The 18,612-nt window shown below is 50.7% G+C and overlaps 2 protein-coding genes across 2 annotated transcripts; both read right to left on the reverse strand.

Annotated features, from left to right (window-relative positions):
• Positions 1-7,760: 7,760 nt before the first annotated feature.
• Positions 7,761-9,499, reverse strand: NCLIV_027470 (putative bradyzoite antigen; the record flags this gene model as incomplete). Its single annotated transcript, XM_003882941.1, has 4 exons — positions 7,761-7,975; positions 8,233-8,446; positions 8,764-8,817; positions 9,299-9,499. 4 exons carry the CDS (start codon positions 9,497-9,499, stop codon positions 7,761-7,763), a joined length of 684 nt encoding a protein of 227 aa, XP_003882990.1.
• A 2,097-nt stretch (positions 9,500-11,596) lies between these two features.
• Positions 11,597-17,564, reverse strand: NCLIV_027480 (hypothetical protein; the record flags this gene model as incomplete). The annotated part of the gene is made up of 12 exons (XM_003882942.1): positions 11,597-11,662; positions 12,075-12,142; positions 12,311-12,434; positions 12,906-12,953; positions 13,317-13,381; positions 14,147-14,261; positions 14,526-14,629; positions 14,769-14,967; positions 15,661-15,766; positions 16,610-16,663; positions 17,116-17,233; positions 17,444-17,564. 12 exons carry the CDS (start codon positions 17,562-17,564, stop codon positions 11,597-11,599), a joined length of 1,188 nt encoding a protein of 395 aa, XP_003882991.1.
• Between the last annotated feature and the right edge of the window lie 1,048 nt (positions 17,565-18,612).

Raw genomic sequence — 18,612 nt, forward strand, 5'->3', positions numbered from 1 at the left:
TTCGTTCTCTTTCCTGTGTTGATCTCTGTCTTCTGGAAGCGTTTTGACGCTCAGGACCGCCTCGTCTCCTCGTCTCCCTCTGCTTTTCCGGGAGATATTCGCTTTTTGTGTCCTTCCCTTAACACGCATCAACCAGCTTGTAGGTCGTTCCTCCTCAAAATCCCAGGGCTGTTTTCTCATATCTGGTCCCACATGCTCGATTTTCCTTCGTCTGTTTCCGTGCATCTTTCCTTCTTTCTTTGCTTTTCTCACTTCTATGCCTCTTACTAACGCAGCGCTCCTGACAATTTTTTTCTCTCCCCCTGTGAGGAGCGTGTGCTTGCTTCGTGGGGCTCTCGCCTGCAGTCCTCGATGAGGACAAAAACGACGATTTCCCCTCCCACCTCGTGTTCGCTTCCCTTTTTGCGGCTTTGGAGAGAGGCGCGAGAGTGCGCGGACTGATCCTCGGCGAGGCTGCTTGCGGAAGGAGGCAACAAACGTGGGAAAGGAAGCTTGCTCGTCGTCTTTCAGTACGTAGGTTTTTGGGCCGTTTCTTTCCTCGTCAGCAAGGCACGCCAGTATACGCGGTCGATGAATCCGCAACAGCGAGAGGACCCTTTTGCTTTGCTTTCTGGCATAGTCCAGACCTCGCTCGCGCTGTCTAGGCAAATACGTATGCAGTGTTGAGGTTATATACTCTTTTATATATTTAATATTCGGGAGAAGTGTGGCTTCGAATAGCCCCATACCCCCGCGTAGGCGAGATGCAGGCCGGTGGTGTATGCGTGCCTCTTTCTCTCCTCTCGCCGCCTGCGTGCGTCTTCCTCCTTCCTGCTCGGCGCTGTCTTCAATATGTCTTTCCTGTTCTCCTTTCGTCTTCCGCTTCCTCGCCTGCCTCTTTCTTGCCTTTGTCTTCCTCGCGTTTGCCTTTCTTTCGCGCCTCCTCTCAAACTCGAAATTCGTGTTCGCATTTCGCGGCGCCCCCTCCGCTCTCTCTTGGTCCTTCAGTCGAACAGAAGCGACGTACGGATTCTCCACGTTTTCTGGGCGCATTTCTGGCGTCTCGTACTTCGACAGTTCCTCCGAGAAAAAGCTGGTTTTTCCTCCCTACATGCCTCAGACAAATGGGGTGACTCGACACCTCTCCGGATTGCTCCAATTGCCGCAAACAAGCACACCTAAATGGAGAGTTACCTACTTCTATTACTGCATCTAAATGCATCTGTGCATCTGGATGTATATATATATATATATATATGCTATCTGCATGTGTATAGATGTGCACGTATCTTTAGGTATATGTATCCTTGTGAACCCGCTTCACTTCCTGACATACCGTTTATATATGTAGGTATGGCAACCCGTGTAGGCAGACTAGACAGGTTGACTGCTTTGCCTGTATGGGGTGTTTGGGATGTGTCCCCTTGCTTGCGTTGTTTTTCCTCATTGCTGCGCCTTTTGTCACCGTGAAATTTGCTTCTCCTTTCAAGATTACTCGCTCCGTCCTTCTTTCTCGCCAGTGGGTAGGTGCCTTTCGAGCAGAAAGCGAATTCCAAGACCTTTGTCGCGATTAACGTTTCGGATCTGTTGCGTTGCGGGTCGACCATTCTCCCCGTTGCCTGTTCCTTTCTTCAAATTCTCCAGAACGTGAGGATGCCCGGCTTTCTCTCTGGCAGTTTCTCGCACCACAAGCATGGAAGAAACCCGATGTCGCAGCTCTCATAACAGTCGACTTGGGTGTCGTGCCTCTACGAGGGACAGCGCCCTGTCTTCCCGGCAAACCAACTGCCGAGTCCCAAGAGAAACGCGGCATTTGCATAAGTCCCCTTTGGCAAGATGTGTTGTGCACGACCTCGCGAGATTGCCCCTCACAGGCGAAAACACGGGGCGCTTTGCTTCTTCACTGCGTCTTCATTTCTGTCTCTTTCGAATCCACCTTCTCTCAGCCTGTAAGAAGCAGCCTCCTGTGCTTGCGGCAACCGTCCTACACACACTCGGGGGAAAGGGAAAGCACTCATCCCTCGTGCGTTTGCTGGAGAAACCGTTTTGATTTGCGCGCGGTTTCTCCTCGTCTTCGCCCCCGTGTGGTCTCTGACTCGTAGCGAAAAGGTGACGAAATCTCGAAGGGGGGATACTAGTCTCTGCTGCCGCCAGAAATGGAGAGCGGGCGTGGGTTCATGCCTCATGACTGTCGACAGCCTCTCAGGTACATTTTAGCCTTTCTGTCTCGCCAACGCCCCGCTTTCTCCTTCCCTGGAGAGAAGCCCGCGTTCCCCGGTTTCTCTTTTTCTTGTCGGCGTTATGTCGAGAGTTCTCGTGGGTTTTCACATGTAAGTGCTTGTTCACAAATCTGTGTTTTTTGTTCTCGACAGCCTTCCGTGCGTCCACTGGAAACCCCACAACAGAGCTAAAGACGAAGAGCGCACGGGGGAGAAACGGAAGCCGCAGTCCAGAAAGGCGATCCCAAACAGAACCACGGGGAGAGAAGCTGATTGAAAGGACACGACGGGGACGGAAACTGCTCAAGATGATAAATACAGGAATTTGACACGGCCGTGGTTATGCAGTTCTCGGCATGTGAAACGGTCCATTTGAAACGTGTCTTCTGAGGTTTCTCTTGTTGAACGGGAACAGTGTGTGACCGCTGGTAGATTATGTGTATGTTCTGCCGCATTTCCCAGTCCCAGCGTTCGCCTCCTTCTCTCGTGTCCGTCGAGAAAATGCGAAATCTCATAGAATAAGGAGTGGAAAACGACTAGTGGTAAAGGGCAATACAGCAGAAATCAGAGACGAGAAGACCAGAAAACAAAAGGTGTTCGCGGTGGATCTTTCATTTTGATGGCCTCTCCAGATTGTAAGGTGGTCGCGGCTGTCTGACGCGATGTACAGCTTTTTTTCCTTTCTTTGCGGGTGTTGCTCTGCAATGTCTTCCCGCTGTCGCTCTTCTTTCAGTCGGTTTTCTTTTGTTCTGGGGGGTGCATCTTGCTCACCTGTCTTCCCTCTTTCGCTTTTTTCCTCATTTACACCGCGTCCACGCTTTCTGTCTTTTTCTTCTTTGGACGCGAGGAGAGGTAGCAGACGCATGGGGGGCTCAGTTTTTGTTTCTCTCTGTTATGGAACTTGATGGCTATGGCGATACACCCGTGCTACCGCTGTCTTCTCTCCTGAACTTGCCTGCTCGGCTCTTTCCCCACTTTCCTGTGTAGAACGTAAGTCCCACCGACGCGGCATTTACAGTCGACTATATAAGACCAGGACTCATTATAAGCTTTTTCTGGGGAGTGTGTACTACGAGTTTGACAGGTCTAGATCTTGGGTGTCTTTGTTTAAAGGATCCAGTAGCAATTTTAAATAAGGGGGTCTGCAGCTCGTAACTGCAGGAAAAACCCGGAACCTCGGCAAAGCCCAAATCAGCAAAGAGGAACTGGCGAGGGTCTCTATCTAAACGGCGACACCTTGTCTCAGCGTGCGCGCTTATGCGTGTCTCTCTTAAAAGAAAAAGGAGATTGCCTTGCTTGTGTTCCACCCACATTTCCCGTTTTCGCGGTGTGTCTGTTCCGATCGATGAACTCCGCAGGAAGTAAGGCTTCTTGATCACGGAAAGGGCCGGGCGTGATGTGCACCGTCGACTAGCCACCTGATGTGTTTCCGTCACAGATTATGCAAAGATGCCGAACAATGCTAAAGGTCTGTATAAGAAGAGCAGCTGGGTATCTGTTAGGCTCAATGACACACACACGCACATATAGACGTTCATATATATATATATATATATATATTTATATGTATACGTACATTGGTATACGCCGAACGGTCTCTCACGCGGTGTGGGCGTGGCTAGATCCGGTAAAAAAAAAAACAAAGACGTCCAAACTCTAAACCAGAACCAATGTTATAAAATGAATTTATATTTAGAGCACACCGATAAACGACAAGGCGTCCCAGAAATACACTCATATTGAAACCACTCAGACGCTAGGATGATCAGTACCATCGTACTGGGAGTGATAACACGTGAGACAGGATTATTTCTAAGCTCTTTTCTGGGGTGTATAAACTACGAATTGAACTACTGGTTTAGATCTTGGCATAGTCGTACACGCATACAGCAAGAGGCGTTGCCGAGCGGAAACATAAAAACCTCATCGTAGATGTCTAGCGGTACCCTAACCAGAGAAGAAGCTGCGTGTCAGTACATACTTACACGGCTATATATACAGAGGTATATGTGGTTAGGTACAAGAATGAATAAGCCATCACTCCTAAAAGTGTATCGGCCGCCTGACGGGCTAGGAACGCCGCGTAGAAACAGGCTTTTCCACGATTCCGTGTTTTGCTCGTACTGAACAAGCAATCGTGGAATTTCCTGGTCTTCGCGTCAGGTCGTACGTTCTTTTTCCTAAAGAAAAAGAGTGACAAAAAGGACGTTTTCCCTCTGTCTATCTGTTGTTTGATTCCCGAGGTGCACCGGCACCCGGGCCCGTTGAGCGCTGTTCAGTTTGGCACAACCCGAACACAGAAAAAAATGGAGGCGATAGGTCGCTCTCTGGAATTTATCCCTTTTGCATATTCCCGTTACGAACGGTTTTGCGAAAATTCGATATTACCGTTTCGAACACGAAGACGAAAACGAAGGACGCAAGCAGTCAATATCGCAGCTGTAGCGAGAGCTGCATTTTCTGGCACGGCGCCGTTGCTCCTCTGCACCCTGTCCCTCAGTGGGTAAGTCTAGACGCACGATGGAAAGATCGAAGCAGCCTTGCCTGTCTCTTTTCTGTCACATTAAAGAAGCGACGAAGTACTTAGTGTTGATCTCCATACACTCCGCAGAGACAAAATGCCCCCATGTATCGTCGGTCTCCGGATAAGGAAATGCACGCACATAAGGCCGAACTGATAGCTGCCTACGGAAATGGATGCATGCGTGAAATCCAATGTCCACAAACGCATACAGTTTTTCTGTGGACATTCATGGAGCCCTATACGCATTTACATATATGTATATATATAGCGATCGAGAAAGGCGTGACACTCCGGCACTTTTTGTAGTATGAGACAGCTTTTGCATCCCGACACGTGTCAGTCCACATGCACGAGTACATAGCAAGGCGTTTCATCGTATCACACGCACTGCTTGAGCAGCCTGATGTCTCAGGAGCTGCCGCTGGGTTATTTATAATTCTGAAATAAGTGTGCATGCCGGCAAAATTGAGGTGCTGCAACCCGAATCAAACACCTTGCACCTGAGAGACGTGGCCGCCCAAGGAGCAAGAACTTTGGAGCAAAAAGCAGCTTCGTTTTAGCTGTTTCCCCCAGTCCTGGTATACGAACGGCCTGTGCGCCCTGACTTTTCCTTCTCATTGTCGGGTCCATTCATGCGTCAAAGCAAGTACGTTGATACATTCGCTTACACTCTGGCTGTCTGTTCCGGTGGCTTTGGCCATATGTATATATATATATATATATATATATGTGTGTCCCGTTGTTTTCTGGTTTCTTTCCGCCTCAGGAGGTAGGAGGGACCTGCGTTGCAAATTCAGTTGAGCCGAACTTTGAAAATATCCATTCGTGCGGATACACCGAGACATGAATGGGTTGAAACAACACAAGAAAGCTGCCAGGGAGGCAAAAGGAACCTCCAGATTGGGGTCTCCTATGCAGACGGTCTTTTCATTTTTTCCGTGTCCCATTGTTGGCTCCCTTTGTTATGTCCGTGTGGTTGTTCGTCTTTTCTCAGCTCGTATGTACCGCTGGAGTTCAGAGTCACGTAGCGTCACCAGTTAGTTCGCTCTTTTCTTGGTAGACACTAGGCCACGGAACGAGCGATTCAGACAAGACATGCGAGTGTTTTTCAGGAGAATAAAATCATTTGAAGTGCGCGACCTGCAAAGCGAACTTCATATGGAAAGGGCTGTACATCCGGAACGAACCAACTGAGAATAAATGACTATCTCCGTTCATCCACACGAATATTTACGTATTTAGGTATTGACACAGTTGTATATGTATATATATATATATATATGCATGTATATAATTGTTCAGTTATACATATCTGCTACGCCATCACCACCTTTTCGCTTTTCTGAAACGAGCCTACGATGGGTGCGCCGGACACCAACCGTTTTAGTGTCCTGCCAGTTTGATCCCAATTCATCCCGAAACGCATGCTTACACAAGAAAACCGCACTCAACCTGTGGCAGAACAGTTCTTACTCTTGATGTTTTAGTAGGCTTCCACGGAAGATTCACGATAGTGCTGAACTCCTGTTCTCTGAGGACACATGTAGGACACGGTGATCATCACCTTTTGCTTGGTTGGTGTTGGACGATTCCCTGTAGGAGCAAAACGGTTTTGTGGCTTTCCCGTGGCTAACTGGGGGCGTGCAGGTCCGTAATAGTAGCATGACCCTGTTAGAGCCTTTGTTGTCGCGTTTGTTTCGACTCAAGAGTGTTTGTGACGTTGCTCCTGTTCGTTGGTGTTTGTAGAATCGTTCGTAGTGCCCACTAGAAGATGTGAAGAGCATAATCTGCAAAAACATTCAGGAACAGCCACCCGCCTCCGGTCTACGCCAAGACAAACGCATGTCATGTTTATTCCCCTTCAACAAAGAAAGCAACGAATGAGAGATCTGTTTTTACTAGCAACCCGCACACGCCCACGATTCTCGGCACCGAGGTCACGGATATAAAACTGAGTAGCCTGGGGGAAGCAGTGGAGTCTACGAAAGGGAACGAAGACCAGGAGAAGCTCCAGTGCACCATTTGATGGCAGAGATCCCTTGCGCTATCTTGCTATCTCTTCCCAATCACCGAGTGTTTGGCGGAGCGGCCCAGGACCTGCAGCCACCAGACGAGGTGTACGGCCAGCTGATAGACTTACCGTACGATCCCGGCGAGACCACCAGAAACTGGCAGTAACATTCGTTTCTGTGGAAACGTCTCTCAAAAACAGATAAAATGTGCGCCTCCACCGTTTAAACTCCCCCACAGCACGCTGCGGAAGCAGGATGCTTCGTCTCCTATCCGGATGGTAATCACCGTGTTTCCCGTGGAATCGCGTCCGTCTTCGTTTGCTAGATGCTGAGTGAGTTTGACCTTCGCTGTCTGGTTCGTGTGATACGAAACGGCTGCTGCAAAACCGCGCTTGTGCCTAAGTCCGGCCGCGATCAGTAACCAAGATGAGTTCTTTTGTACCGCAGCATGTTTGTCATCACCGACCAGGCTCTCTTCCACGAATAACCTGAGCCCCAGTTAACTGTTCCTATACACGCACGAAAACGCCGACATCTTTCACTCGACCGTGTGACCGTGAATACGCCCTGCAGATTGGGCCGTCGTCTGCACCAATATATGAAGATTCACGCTTGAGGCAAAAACGGAGTATAGGCACGACCTAATCGTGGTAGAAGGGGAAACACCGACAGACACGCTTCGATTGTCTTCAGGAGGTTGAACGTTTCCAGGTCTGCTACGTAAAAAACCTCACACACATGAAAAGAGCAACCTCTCGAAAAAACACCAAGCAAGCGTAACAATCGAGCGTGCAACTCAGTTCTGCATCAATCCATGTTTTCTCGGATGGCATCAGCAAACTAGTCGACCGGTGCACTCGGTTACTCCCGTTTCTCCCAGCTCGCCCGTGCGCAAGGGATTCTTACGGGCTGCTATGTGGGCTGAACCCGCTTTCAGTGTCGTTTCATATTTCCCATCGTTATACAGTTTCGAGTATCCTCTGCATTCTGCAAACCGCGCCGCACGACGCGGTTCCTTTGCAACATCTACTTCACATCTATTTGTTGCTTCGTGCTCCCTGAATCGTCCACCTTGATAGTAACGCGTAGAACGCCGTTGTCCATGGTTGCGCTGATCCCGTCAGGCTTGTAGTTGCTCGGTAGCTGAAAGCGGCGAGCAAAGTAACCAGACACCCGCTCGGTAACGAGGCTCTTCGTTTTCCCCTCGTCGTCCTCCTTCACGTCTTTAGCGGCCTTCTCACCTATATCAGAGAAAGAACGAATCCAGATTTCAGTTTTCTTTGCTCTTCCCCGTCCCACTTTGAATGGCAGCCGGGGGCACTCGATCTTGTCGCCGGTTCGTTTCGACCAACTCCGCTCCGTCATCGCTGCAGATTCTCGTGTATGTCGCTGTATGTGTTTCACTATCCGTGGCACCTCAGTCTGCATGTTTCGATAATGACACCACCTACTGCAATTTTAGAGTCTACCTGGGCTAGCAGCTGAGCTGTTGACTGACCTTTGATAACAAGAGCCCCGTTGTCTACTTCTATGGTAACGTCATCCTTCTGAAGGCCCGGCAAGTCGGCTAAGATAACCATCTCCTTCTTCTTGCTGTCGAACTCCACGTCAACTCTCGGTCTCCATGTGATGTCGTCCATCATCTCGTTGGCGGTAAGCGCAGTCTCAAATATCATATCGTCGATAGGGTTGGCGCTCAAGCCTCCCCATAGCTGCCATGACGCGTCAGCATATGAACACAGTCTTCTAATGGGAGATTCCGCACGGCAGTCCCAAGCTCCTATCTATTCTTACCTACCTCATGCCTACATTTTCACCCGAAGTGCGCGATTCGTACAGAGTCGGAGACAATGATACGCGACACTCGCTATCTCACCACCTCTCGTCCTCTACCTACCTTCAGGTCACCCTGTGTGTCACCCAACACCACCGTTGCGTGTACGTGTCCATGAAACGCCTAACTGTAACCCAGCACGCCAACTCCCTTTCAAAACAACGCTTGTTTGGCGCTGCGGAGAGGCTGTCTTACCAGCGGAGGGAGGCATGCAAGAGCCAAGGGGCCCGCCTCATCCATGAAGTCGAGCTGCACACCTCACACAAATTCCGGTCTACAGTTACCGTCAAAATAGGCACCTGTTGTTGGTTTTCAGTAACTTTGACGTCACTCCTCGGTTCTCGCGGAGACACACCTCTTCCCTCCGGAAAACGCTTGTCTAAAAAACCGCCGTCCTCATGACAAAACCCTTAGTCAATAGATTCGCGGAAACTCGACCTGCCTCTCCTCGCCAGCAAAGTGCCGAGTTGCTCTTCTTTGAAATTAACGCTGCTCAGCTCCGAGCTGACGACACCTTCATCCCAACACCAATGCGAACCCGACTTCCAGATGATGACACATAACGCTGCACATCGCAACTTTCCGACTACGGCGCCGCGTGTGCTCCATTCCTATCGTCCCTTGTTTACGTAATTTTGTTTTGAATGACGAACAATTGAGTACCGGCAGACGACACGCTCTGGCTGGTCTCTCTCTGTACCGATGTCTATTTGACAGTGTCTCCCCGTACCTGTTGAGAGGCAACGGGTCTAACATTCTTGTCGTGCGTAAGCCTGCTCCTGAGGTCATCGTAACAGGAGAAATGGGAGTGAGGGCCCGACGGATGGAACGAACGCATGGGACAGACCCCGCTCGGCGCGATGGACGAGCAAGGGTGCTTTGTGCATCCCGGCGGGCATGCTCCCGGGGGATGATTTGTTGGTGGAGCCATTTTGTGAACTCTTCTCAAAAGTCCAACAGAGAACCCTTCCAAAACAGGTAACTCGAGAAGCTGCGAGGCCACCTCGTTGAGGGTGGGCGTCCGAAGGCGACAAGACCGGCGCGAATAACAAAAGAGAATGTTCTGATAACGCCGCTTCGAGTCACAGGTCTACGACTCCACCTGTAGCTATCTTGCCCAGGTCTTCCACTTTTTGTATATTCGACAGCTCTCTGCTCACACCTCTCAACCTAATAATATGTTTGCGCACAACACAGAGTAGCTCATATGATCTTCCCACTCGGCTGTGTCCACGACAAACGCAGGCCGGGTGGATAGACAACGCCGCAACAGACATATTGCGCCGCCTCGTGACCGGGAGACTGGAGGAACGGGAAGGCGTGCGACCAGTAAATTCGCCAGCGTTCGGGCTAGGCAAACCCGCCACCGTAGCCAGTGCAGGAAGACGTACGACAGCTCGAGAGAACGGCTGTCTCGAGGCTCCGGCTCGGACTGGCCAATGGACGCGTGTGAATCCTGTCTAGTTAAAGGAGCGGTCGCTTTCACAGAATTGCCAAAGGCCTGAGAGGCCGCTGCGGGCCTTTAGACGAAGAACCGACGACAACCGTACTGGAGAGCTCGGTTCGAAGCGATTCTCATTGGTCCGTGTGTTTTCTCGGGAAACGACGGAGACTTTCGGAGTTCTCTGCTCCGTACCACGCTCGCTAGCGCCGTGTGAAGTCTTCTAGCGCCCCCAGCTTCAAAATCCCCTGCGACTGACCGCACACTGACTCCAAGGCGTAGTGGCAGTGCTGCTCCTCCCCGGTCAGGTGTTGAGGAGAGTCACACTGCTCTAAATTACGGCGAATCGTGTCTCTGGCAACTCTCTGGGAGTGCGAACAGACGAACGCAACGCGCCCGAGACGGTATGCCTGAACTCCACGAGGAAACCCCGTGGGTTAGCTCGGCACCAAACGTGTCCGTGGTAGCGGAGAAGACCGGATAAAGCACAGGGAGAAAGTACCGGGAAAGTGGAGAGAAAGGTTCTATGCGATGCGTATCAACTGTGTTCTCCCAGCGGCGGTGTCGTAGTGGAATGTGTCATGTGCATGTGCTCTGGCGATGTGTCGGTCACACGTGGATACTCGCAACCCTGCCCCGCAGCGCACTGGAGAATGGAGATACTCATAGATCTGCAGTGATTGTTTTTAGGGCTTAAGAAGAAGACAATGTTTTGATATTTTCAAACAGAACCCAAATGAATCAGCATCGTGATCCGTGCAGAACCGGCGCACTACACACAATATCGACTTATGCTCTTCGCCGCGCATACTCCGTCCACAACAGCTCTTGGATTATTGGGAGTAAACAGACAGCCATTTGCTGGCAGGCTTTGCCTCCAGAAGGCCAAAAAGGAGACGTTAAACTTGCAAAACGCCCGGAGAGTATTAAGGAACCTCCCCCAGCCTGACTCTCACCTCCCCGCAGTATTCCCATGGAACTGCTCTTCACAAGTTGGCGATCTTCCTGGTTGTTATTCAGAAGCGCTCGCGGTGAGAACGGTGAAATGGAAAATTTCCACCTTCATGTGCTTGAAACGTCAGATCGAAATGCCGGTTTTGCGCCAGTGTCGCGTCTCCGGTTAATTGCCTGTCCCAGAGGCAGTGCTGACCGCCTCAGGCTGTTCTTTTGGTGCCTGCCGTACAGACACGCCTTGTTCTGTGCACTGTTTTTACAGCTGGGGGAACAGCCTACTGAGAGATGAGCAGAACGATAGGACCATATACTCGCGTCAAAACGGCGAAATCACTTTCGCTCCTTGTTTAGCCTCCGTGCTGCTCTGGCGGTCACTTCCCCGCAGCACTGACAAAGAGACAGCACAAATATTTAGACAAATACACCCACACGTGTGCACCTTAGAACGGAGGGGCAAGGAACGCGACACTTTGACTGCATGCAGCTCCACAGCGACATTTCGCCCAGGATCGTGAGAGCGTGCCGGAGCCGGGGGAGAAGAAAGCGGACGCAGAGGAGGAACGTGACAGGAGAACCGAGAAGGTAGAACGAAAACGAAGAAAGAGCAACCGAATGAGACATCTGCGACACTCTTCACGTGCGAGGTGGGAAAAGAGGAACAATCTGGTCTGAGATGTATTCCTTTCTCTTCATCAAAATCTGAAAACACAAGGAAAAGCACACATGCGACAGAGAAGGCATGCGACATATATATATATATATATATATATATATACATATAAACGCCAGGACCAATTCTGGAAGGTCACATGGTGAGTGTGGTTAAGGATTCGTGCACAAAGATTTAATCATGACAAAAACCACCTGAAAAACTCCACACACGTATTAACATGCACCTATCCTTGGGTAGCTCGAAGCGCGTTGATTTACACCGTCAATATATATATATATATATATATATGAATAAAGTGGAGAGGAGAATTGTTAGACGCCTGTCCTTTGTCTCTTTGTTTAGCCTTGGAGACTTTCCTCTGATGAGCTTTGAAGTTGCCCGAGATATATCGTGATCGCCCGATTCGTGAAGTGTCTTTCGACACGAGCTTACGCTTACCATATCGGCAATCCACACAATGTTTCTGATTTCCTGCTCCTTCAGTTTCACCCACGCGTAGTAGATTCCTGAAAGAACCAAAAAAACCGTGACAACGCGGTATTTCTTCCGTTCTCGACGCGATTCTCTCCTTCCTGGCCTACTCGAAACGCGTGCGTGTGCATGCCTTTTCCCCGTCGAGGCCGGGCGGGCTCCCCATTTCCGCTTTTTTTTTTCGGGTGGAGCTCTTCGCTTACCGTAGTGAAATTGCTGCTCGAAGGCCAACTCACACATCGTCGCCGTCTCGCTGTACAGTAGATCTTCCAGAGATTTGAATTTGCTGTTGCTCGCCATATCGACAGCTTCATTTCCCTGTCCCTCCTAAGAAAAGGAGGGAAGGACAAAACGCGAAACAAAAAAGACACATCCCCACGTCGAACCACACACATGCATGTGCACACGTTTGCGTGTTTCTCGGATATCCACATTCGCACATGGGCTGGGGCCCGACATGCACACCGAAATCCTTTGATAGAAAAAGATGTAGAGGACATCGGCCACACATACGAATGTGCCTGTGTAGTACACGTTGAAAACACATCTCACTCATTGTTCCGTTCCTACCTTTATGTATATACATATATAATACATATAATATATATATATATATATATATATACTACATGTACATAATATGTTCACATTGATGATAACTAGAAGTATACATGTGCCGCTCTTCAGCACCAGAGACCCGAGAAGGGCTACAAAACGCACGAAGGGAAGGCAGACTCTGGTTGAAAGGAGAAAGTGAAGCGAATTCGCCAGGCGTTCAAAACGACGGCGCCTTCTCACTTGTCCAACGTAGAACGCTTTGCATTGCTCATACAGATTCAGGTAGTTCTGCGAAAAAACGCACGCTTCCAAGACGCGAACACTACGTCAAGACCTCTCTTTCCCTGACAAAGCTTCCAGGAATGAATCCCCCGAACATGAACACCTCCATACACACACATCACTGGATCTCTCTACCCATAGATCTATCCATCTAGGTATCAGTGACACAGTTCGTGTGCATATCTATTTATATCAATCTATATCTAAATCTATCTATATCGATGGATGTGCCTGGTTGTGTATCTGTCTAAGTGCCTATCCTCCTGTAACCGGCCACATGTAAATGTCAATGCATACGTCGATTTCTGCATGCAATCTTTTTCCCGTTTGAAAGACAAGCATGTTTAAGGAGAGGCTGTTTTTTCCTACCGAAAACGGGGCGAGCGCGGTCCGGACCGTCGCATCGTTCCATGCCTTCCGAAGGCCATCCGTTCCTGTGTTTTCCCGCACGCACACACAGACGCGCACAAATCATGCACCGAGGGAGACCAACCTGACACAGTCCAAAAGGGTAAACGTTAAAATACAGATAGAGCACGTCAGAGGAAAGGTTCGAGAGAACTGTAGGAAAAAGCAGCACTATGCAGAGGTCTACCAGCCAGGAGGTAGATCAGTATTTACATCTCCACGATGCGCATACACTGATGCAGACGTAAGTGGATCGGGCACCAGATGGAGAAAGACACAGAGTGAGATAGGCGGACAGGAGCATCGACACAGCGTCTGTCGTTCGTGCTCTTGCTGTCACCTCATTCTATCTTCTTCCTCTGTCCCTTCTGGCCTCAGATTCGCCTTTTTCGTTCCTCGAGAGATGACCCCTGGCTGCTCGGAAGCCGAACAGAAGTGTCTCTCTCTCCTTTCGTGTCTCCTCTCTTTGGCTCTTCTGGGAATCGAAAGAAGAGAGGACACGAGATTGAAAGCTCTCATCCTTGGCACGAACAGGAACACCGAGAGCAGAGATCACAAAAACAGAAACGGGAACTCGCGGGGACAGAAAACGAGGAAGAAACCGCAAAGCGCCACTCGTGTCAGGTGTTTCTTCAGGGGACAAGTGGAACCGAAGACCGCCAGTCGACAAGCAGTGGGTTCCGGGTTTAAGGTTGCAGCACAAAGAGGGGCCAGCACAGGGAAGAACTTGAGATTTCTCAGCCGGGAAAAAGAGAAGAAATCTGTCTTTGTTCCGCATTCTTCTTTCTTACCTTCTGGATAGAGGTACCCAAACGAAGGGTAAAGAGCGTGACGATCCATTTGCTGTTGTTGATTGGAAGAGAGCGAGTTCACGACCAAACGCAAAACTCGGAAATCCGCTTCGGTCTGAAAAAAGGAAAACCCGCGACTGTCACCATTCAGCCGACGCGAGAAGAGAACGCAGCGAGGAACAGAGAACAAGAAGGCGTACACAGGGAGACTGCCAGAGAAGCAGAGAAAAAGGAAAGCACCAAATCCAGAGGCGAAGAGGAGAACGGGAAGAGCATACGAGCTGTCCAGCGGCCAGGACATGCGCGGCGAGAGACGGAGGCATAAACCAAAGGAAGTAACGGATTCCTCTGGAACTTCTTTTCCTGGAGTACCGCGGACCTTGAGGATGTGTGTCATCACTTCCTTCGTTGTGCCGCCGAGGGATTGTGTGAAAGCGTAGAAGTCTTCTAGCCATCCTTTCTTGAGGCTGTTTCTCATCAGCTCTGGAGCAAACAGCCACACACATCCACAAACACACGAGGCAGTTGCACACTCCTGCTTGTTGCTTTCTTCCTCTTCGCTTCTTCCTCTTCTGCTGAGTAGGCTCTTTTCGGCGCCTATCGTGTTTCTCTCTTCTCTCACCGATGTCCGTCTCGGAGACAATGCTCGCCACTTCGGCGAGGCTTCGCCCGCCGTGATCCGATGCATGCGCAGCAGCCTGAGAGCTCGACTCCGCGAGGAAAGCCTGGAAATACTTCCCCACAGGTGTGTCGATAAGCAAAGCGCGGTAAAGTTCCTCGTAACTCGTCGTCAAGTCCATGTTTGCAATCGCAGCCATTTCCTGCATGCAGACAGCATAGTGCATGCAGACAGCATAGTGCATGCAGACAGCAGAGTGCATGCAGACAGCCGAAGGGTGAATGCAGACAGCCGAAGGGTGAATGCAGACAGCAGAAGGGTGAATGCAGACAGCAGAAGGGTGAATGCAGATCACAGGGAAGACGGAAGCGGTATTACGAGAGCCCTCGACTCGGAACCTATAAGTGTGAACCGAGCGGTTCCGGGGATTCTATTTCACACTGTTGAATGACCGATACGGAACATCCCAAACCCGAGTGCAGAACACGTCCTTGCAGTTCGACAGACCAGGCTGATGAGAAATGCTGTCTATGTACATGCGTTTGCACAGACGTAAATTTTTGTCTGTGGAGAGAGGTCTCGCCCTTTCTATCGATCGCATCATGCGTGTGGCGAGAAACAGTGGAAACCTCTTTCTTTACACGTGCTTTGTCGTATACGCCTTCAAAGACAGTTACACACCTATACCTATATGCGTATTACGTATATTTGTGTACTCGTGGGCGTGCCTATCACCTTTCTCCCCACCGGCTCTCTCTCGGAAACAGATGTGTGCAGGCGCCGAGACAGAAAAACGGAAGGGGTGCACGGACACGGTACAGAGGGAAAACGCGATGCGGCAACCAAGGAGACCGTTTCTCCGTCGCGCATGCACTGCGGCATTCGGTTTTGTTACCTGGAAGTACCCCATGGGGTCAACGCGAGCGAGGAGCTCGTGCGCCGACTTCCTGTTGAGTGCGCCTTGGATAAGCCCGACGACGTTGTCGATCATTTTCTCTGTGCTGTCTCGACAACAGATTCCGAGACACATGCAAAACAGAGAGACTCCGGCGTGAGAGGACGCACTACGGTTTCCGCTGTCTCCTCTTTGATCTAGAATAGAGACGCCTTTTCTTTTGGAGCCCCTGGCGTAGTTAATCCATCCTAGATGCGTTTCGACTGCCGAGCGTTTGGTAGCACGACAACAAGCACAACTCCGTGTTACATGAGAAGCAGAGAAAGTCTCCGGCGGGTGAGAAGAAAATGTGATGGCCAGAGCGAGAAATGACTCCAGAGAACACAACAGAAAAAAAGACGAATTCCCCGCACACCGAGCGTCTCCGTTTTGCTTCCACGAGGGCCCAATTCCACACGCCCGACTTCAAAACCCCTGTGCCCATCCAGACACTCGGAATTACACACACAGGAACGGAAGACAACACAACCCCTGCGCGCCCGCAGAAATGGAAACAAATCTACAGAGATGTAATTAGAGAGGCAGAGACAGAGAGTGTGGAAGACGAAATATCGACACGGTGGTTGCTGCACAGTTCACTCCCCTTGGCTTGTAGCCAAATAACGCGCATGCACACAAACTCGTAAGTGCACTTTTCTGTACACTGGGATAAACTCATGCTATCGGGAACATATATATATATATATATGTATATATATGCATATGTATATAGCTAGAGCGGGGAAGCGAGCCAGGGCCAGAAGAGGATCAGATGAGCACGGAGAGTGGAGGCCTAGCGATTTTGAACAGGACGCGAGGCGTCCGCTCAAGGGGACAAACCCTGTGAAAGACAAGAGTGAAGAGAGGGCAAACCGGAGAGAAACGCAACGCAAATCTCCGTCTCGCTTACGCGATGAAGTCCAGGAACTTTCCTAGAGGACCTGACGCCTGGGAGCGCATGTACCTGCGAAACCAGTCAAAAAGGAAAGAAATCTTGAATCAGAGTCTGAGCGCGAAAAATTCCCCGAGTTTGAGACGAAAGTAGCGAAACCTTTCTCGGCGCTGTGGGAATCGTAGAGAGCAGAGAAGAAGCAGAGAGAAGAGAAAACGCAGAGACCAGCACGGCAAGAGAGGCCCGTTCCCCTCCCCGCGCCGTTCCGCCCTCGCGCTTCCGGCCTCAGGCGCGAAGGCTCTCGGAGAAAAGAACGCGGAAGGCAGTGTGGGGAAGGGCTGCTTTCAGCGGGAGGACGTCGAGCATGTGCAAAGAGAGGAAAAGGCATATATGAGGTGTTGGGAAACGGGAACCGATTTTGCGTGTCTCGCCAGGCGCCTGGTCGTCCCAGCATCGAAGCGCGTGGCAGGCCCGGAGAGAGATCGCGAGCACAGTTTCCAGGAGCGAGCGGAGAAGCGGATTACCGGAACTCAGACGCCATCTTTTCTCTGCACTTCTGAGACAACGTGGGCACAGCTAGAGGAAGCGGCTCGTCCTGCATGAAGGGGCCGTAGTCGGTCTCTTCGAGCGCCGACCGCAGATCTGGAGAAGAGCCGGAGAAAAAAGAAGGCAAAGAGAGAGACATGTGCTGTTTAGGGGGAGAAGAAGGAGGGTGCTTGACACAAAGGAGACAGAGCGGGACCTAAGAATGGAGAGGAAGAGAAGGCTCCGTAAAAGACAGGGCGCATGCAACGGGGGGTTTTGTGAAGATGGTCAAAAAGGAGAAGGGTTGCTTTCCAACGTTCGTCTTACCCTCAAGAGAGTCAGCGGCTGACAACTTTTTGTAATCCTCCTCAGTCAAGAAGGCCGAGCGCAGGCCGCGACAAATGCCCTCCAGGTAGCCGTCGTCGACGTTGAAGAACGAGAGCTCCATTTTCAGAAAAAAAAAACAAGAAAAGGGAAGAGAGACGACTTCGGAGAGTTGCGGTGCGCAGACAGTTCGAACGGCGGAGCACACGCCTCGGAGACGTGGGCTCGAGGAAGCGAGCGATGAGGGAGAAAGAGGCGAAGCAGCGAAGGGCGGGAAAACGTGGAGAGAATCGAGAAGACGGCGAGGCAGACGAGGAAGTGGCGGTTTACTGCTGTAGTCACGCGTTCCTGATGCGTACACACGGGAAAGTGAGAGATGCAGGTTGTGTCGGGCGCGGACTCAGGTGTACATACACCGCAGACCGTCCAGAGAGGAAGGACGTCTTCCCTTTGCGGGAGAAAAGAGAGGGTTGGACCGGAGGCAGACCTCAAAGAGGCAGCGCTGGACCAGGTTATCCCTGACTGTGTTTCCTTTGCCTGGGCCCCCAGCTCTTTTTTGTAATTCGCCGGAGAAGAGAAGCAGTGCCAGAGGGGCGGCACGCGCAAAAATGCAGAGACCAGAGAGGAAGCGAGTGGGGAATGAAGGAAACAGCAGAGAGAGAATGGCGAGGAGAGAGAGACACACAAAAACGAACAGACAACAGTCAGGAGGACTGTACACGCACTCGCGTTTCCACCGTCTGTAACGTTTCTCTGGAAAGAGAGCCGCAAAAAACACGTGCGATCCTGGAAGCGAGAGAAGACAGAGAAACGCCAGCGGGCAGTGGACAGAAGAAGGAGATCACGGAGGACAGGCTATGACCAGCGAAACAGTGGGAGAGAGACGCCGGGAAAAGAGCGAAGAACTTGCGAAAGCGGAAAGCAAAACAGCTGGGTAACAAAGCAGGGACAGATGGTGCAGGGAAAGCCTCTCGGCGGCGAAAGGGAGAAACGCGAGCTGCGAAGCGGCTCAGTCTAATGGACCGCAGAATCAGAAGCTGACGAAAAGATCCACATGTGCGAGAGAAGGAAGACGGAAATTTGCGAACAAACGAAGCGAGGAAAGGAAGACTGCTTTGACAACTAGGAAAAAGCGCGGCCTTACTAATGCAACGGCGCTGTCGGTTACCGTC

The sequence above is a fragment of the Neospora caninum genome, chromosome VIIb (genome assembly GCF_000208865.1).
Source record: "Neospora caninum Liverpool complete genome, chromosome VIIb".
NCBI classification, from domain to species: Eukaryota; Apicomplexa; class Conoidasida; order Eucoccidiorida; family Sarcocystidae; genus Neospora; species Neospora caninum.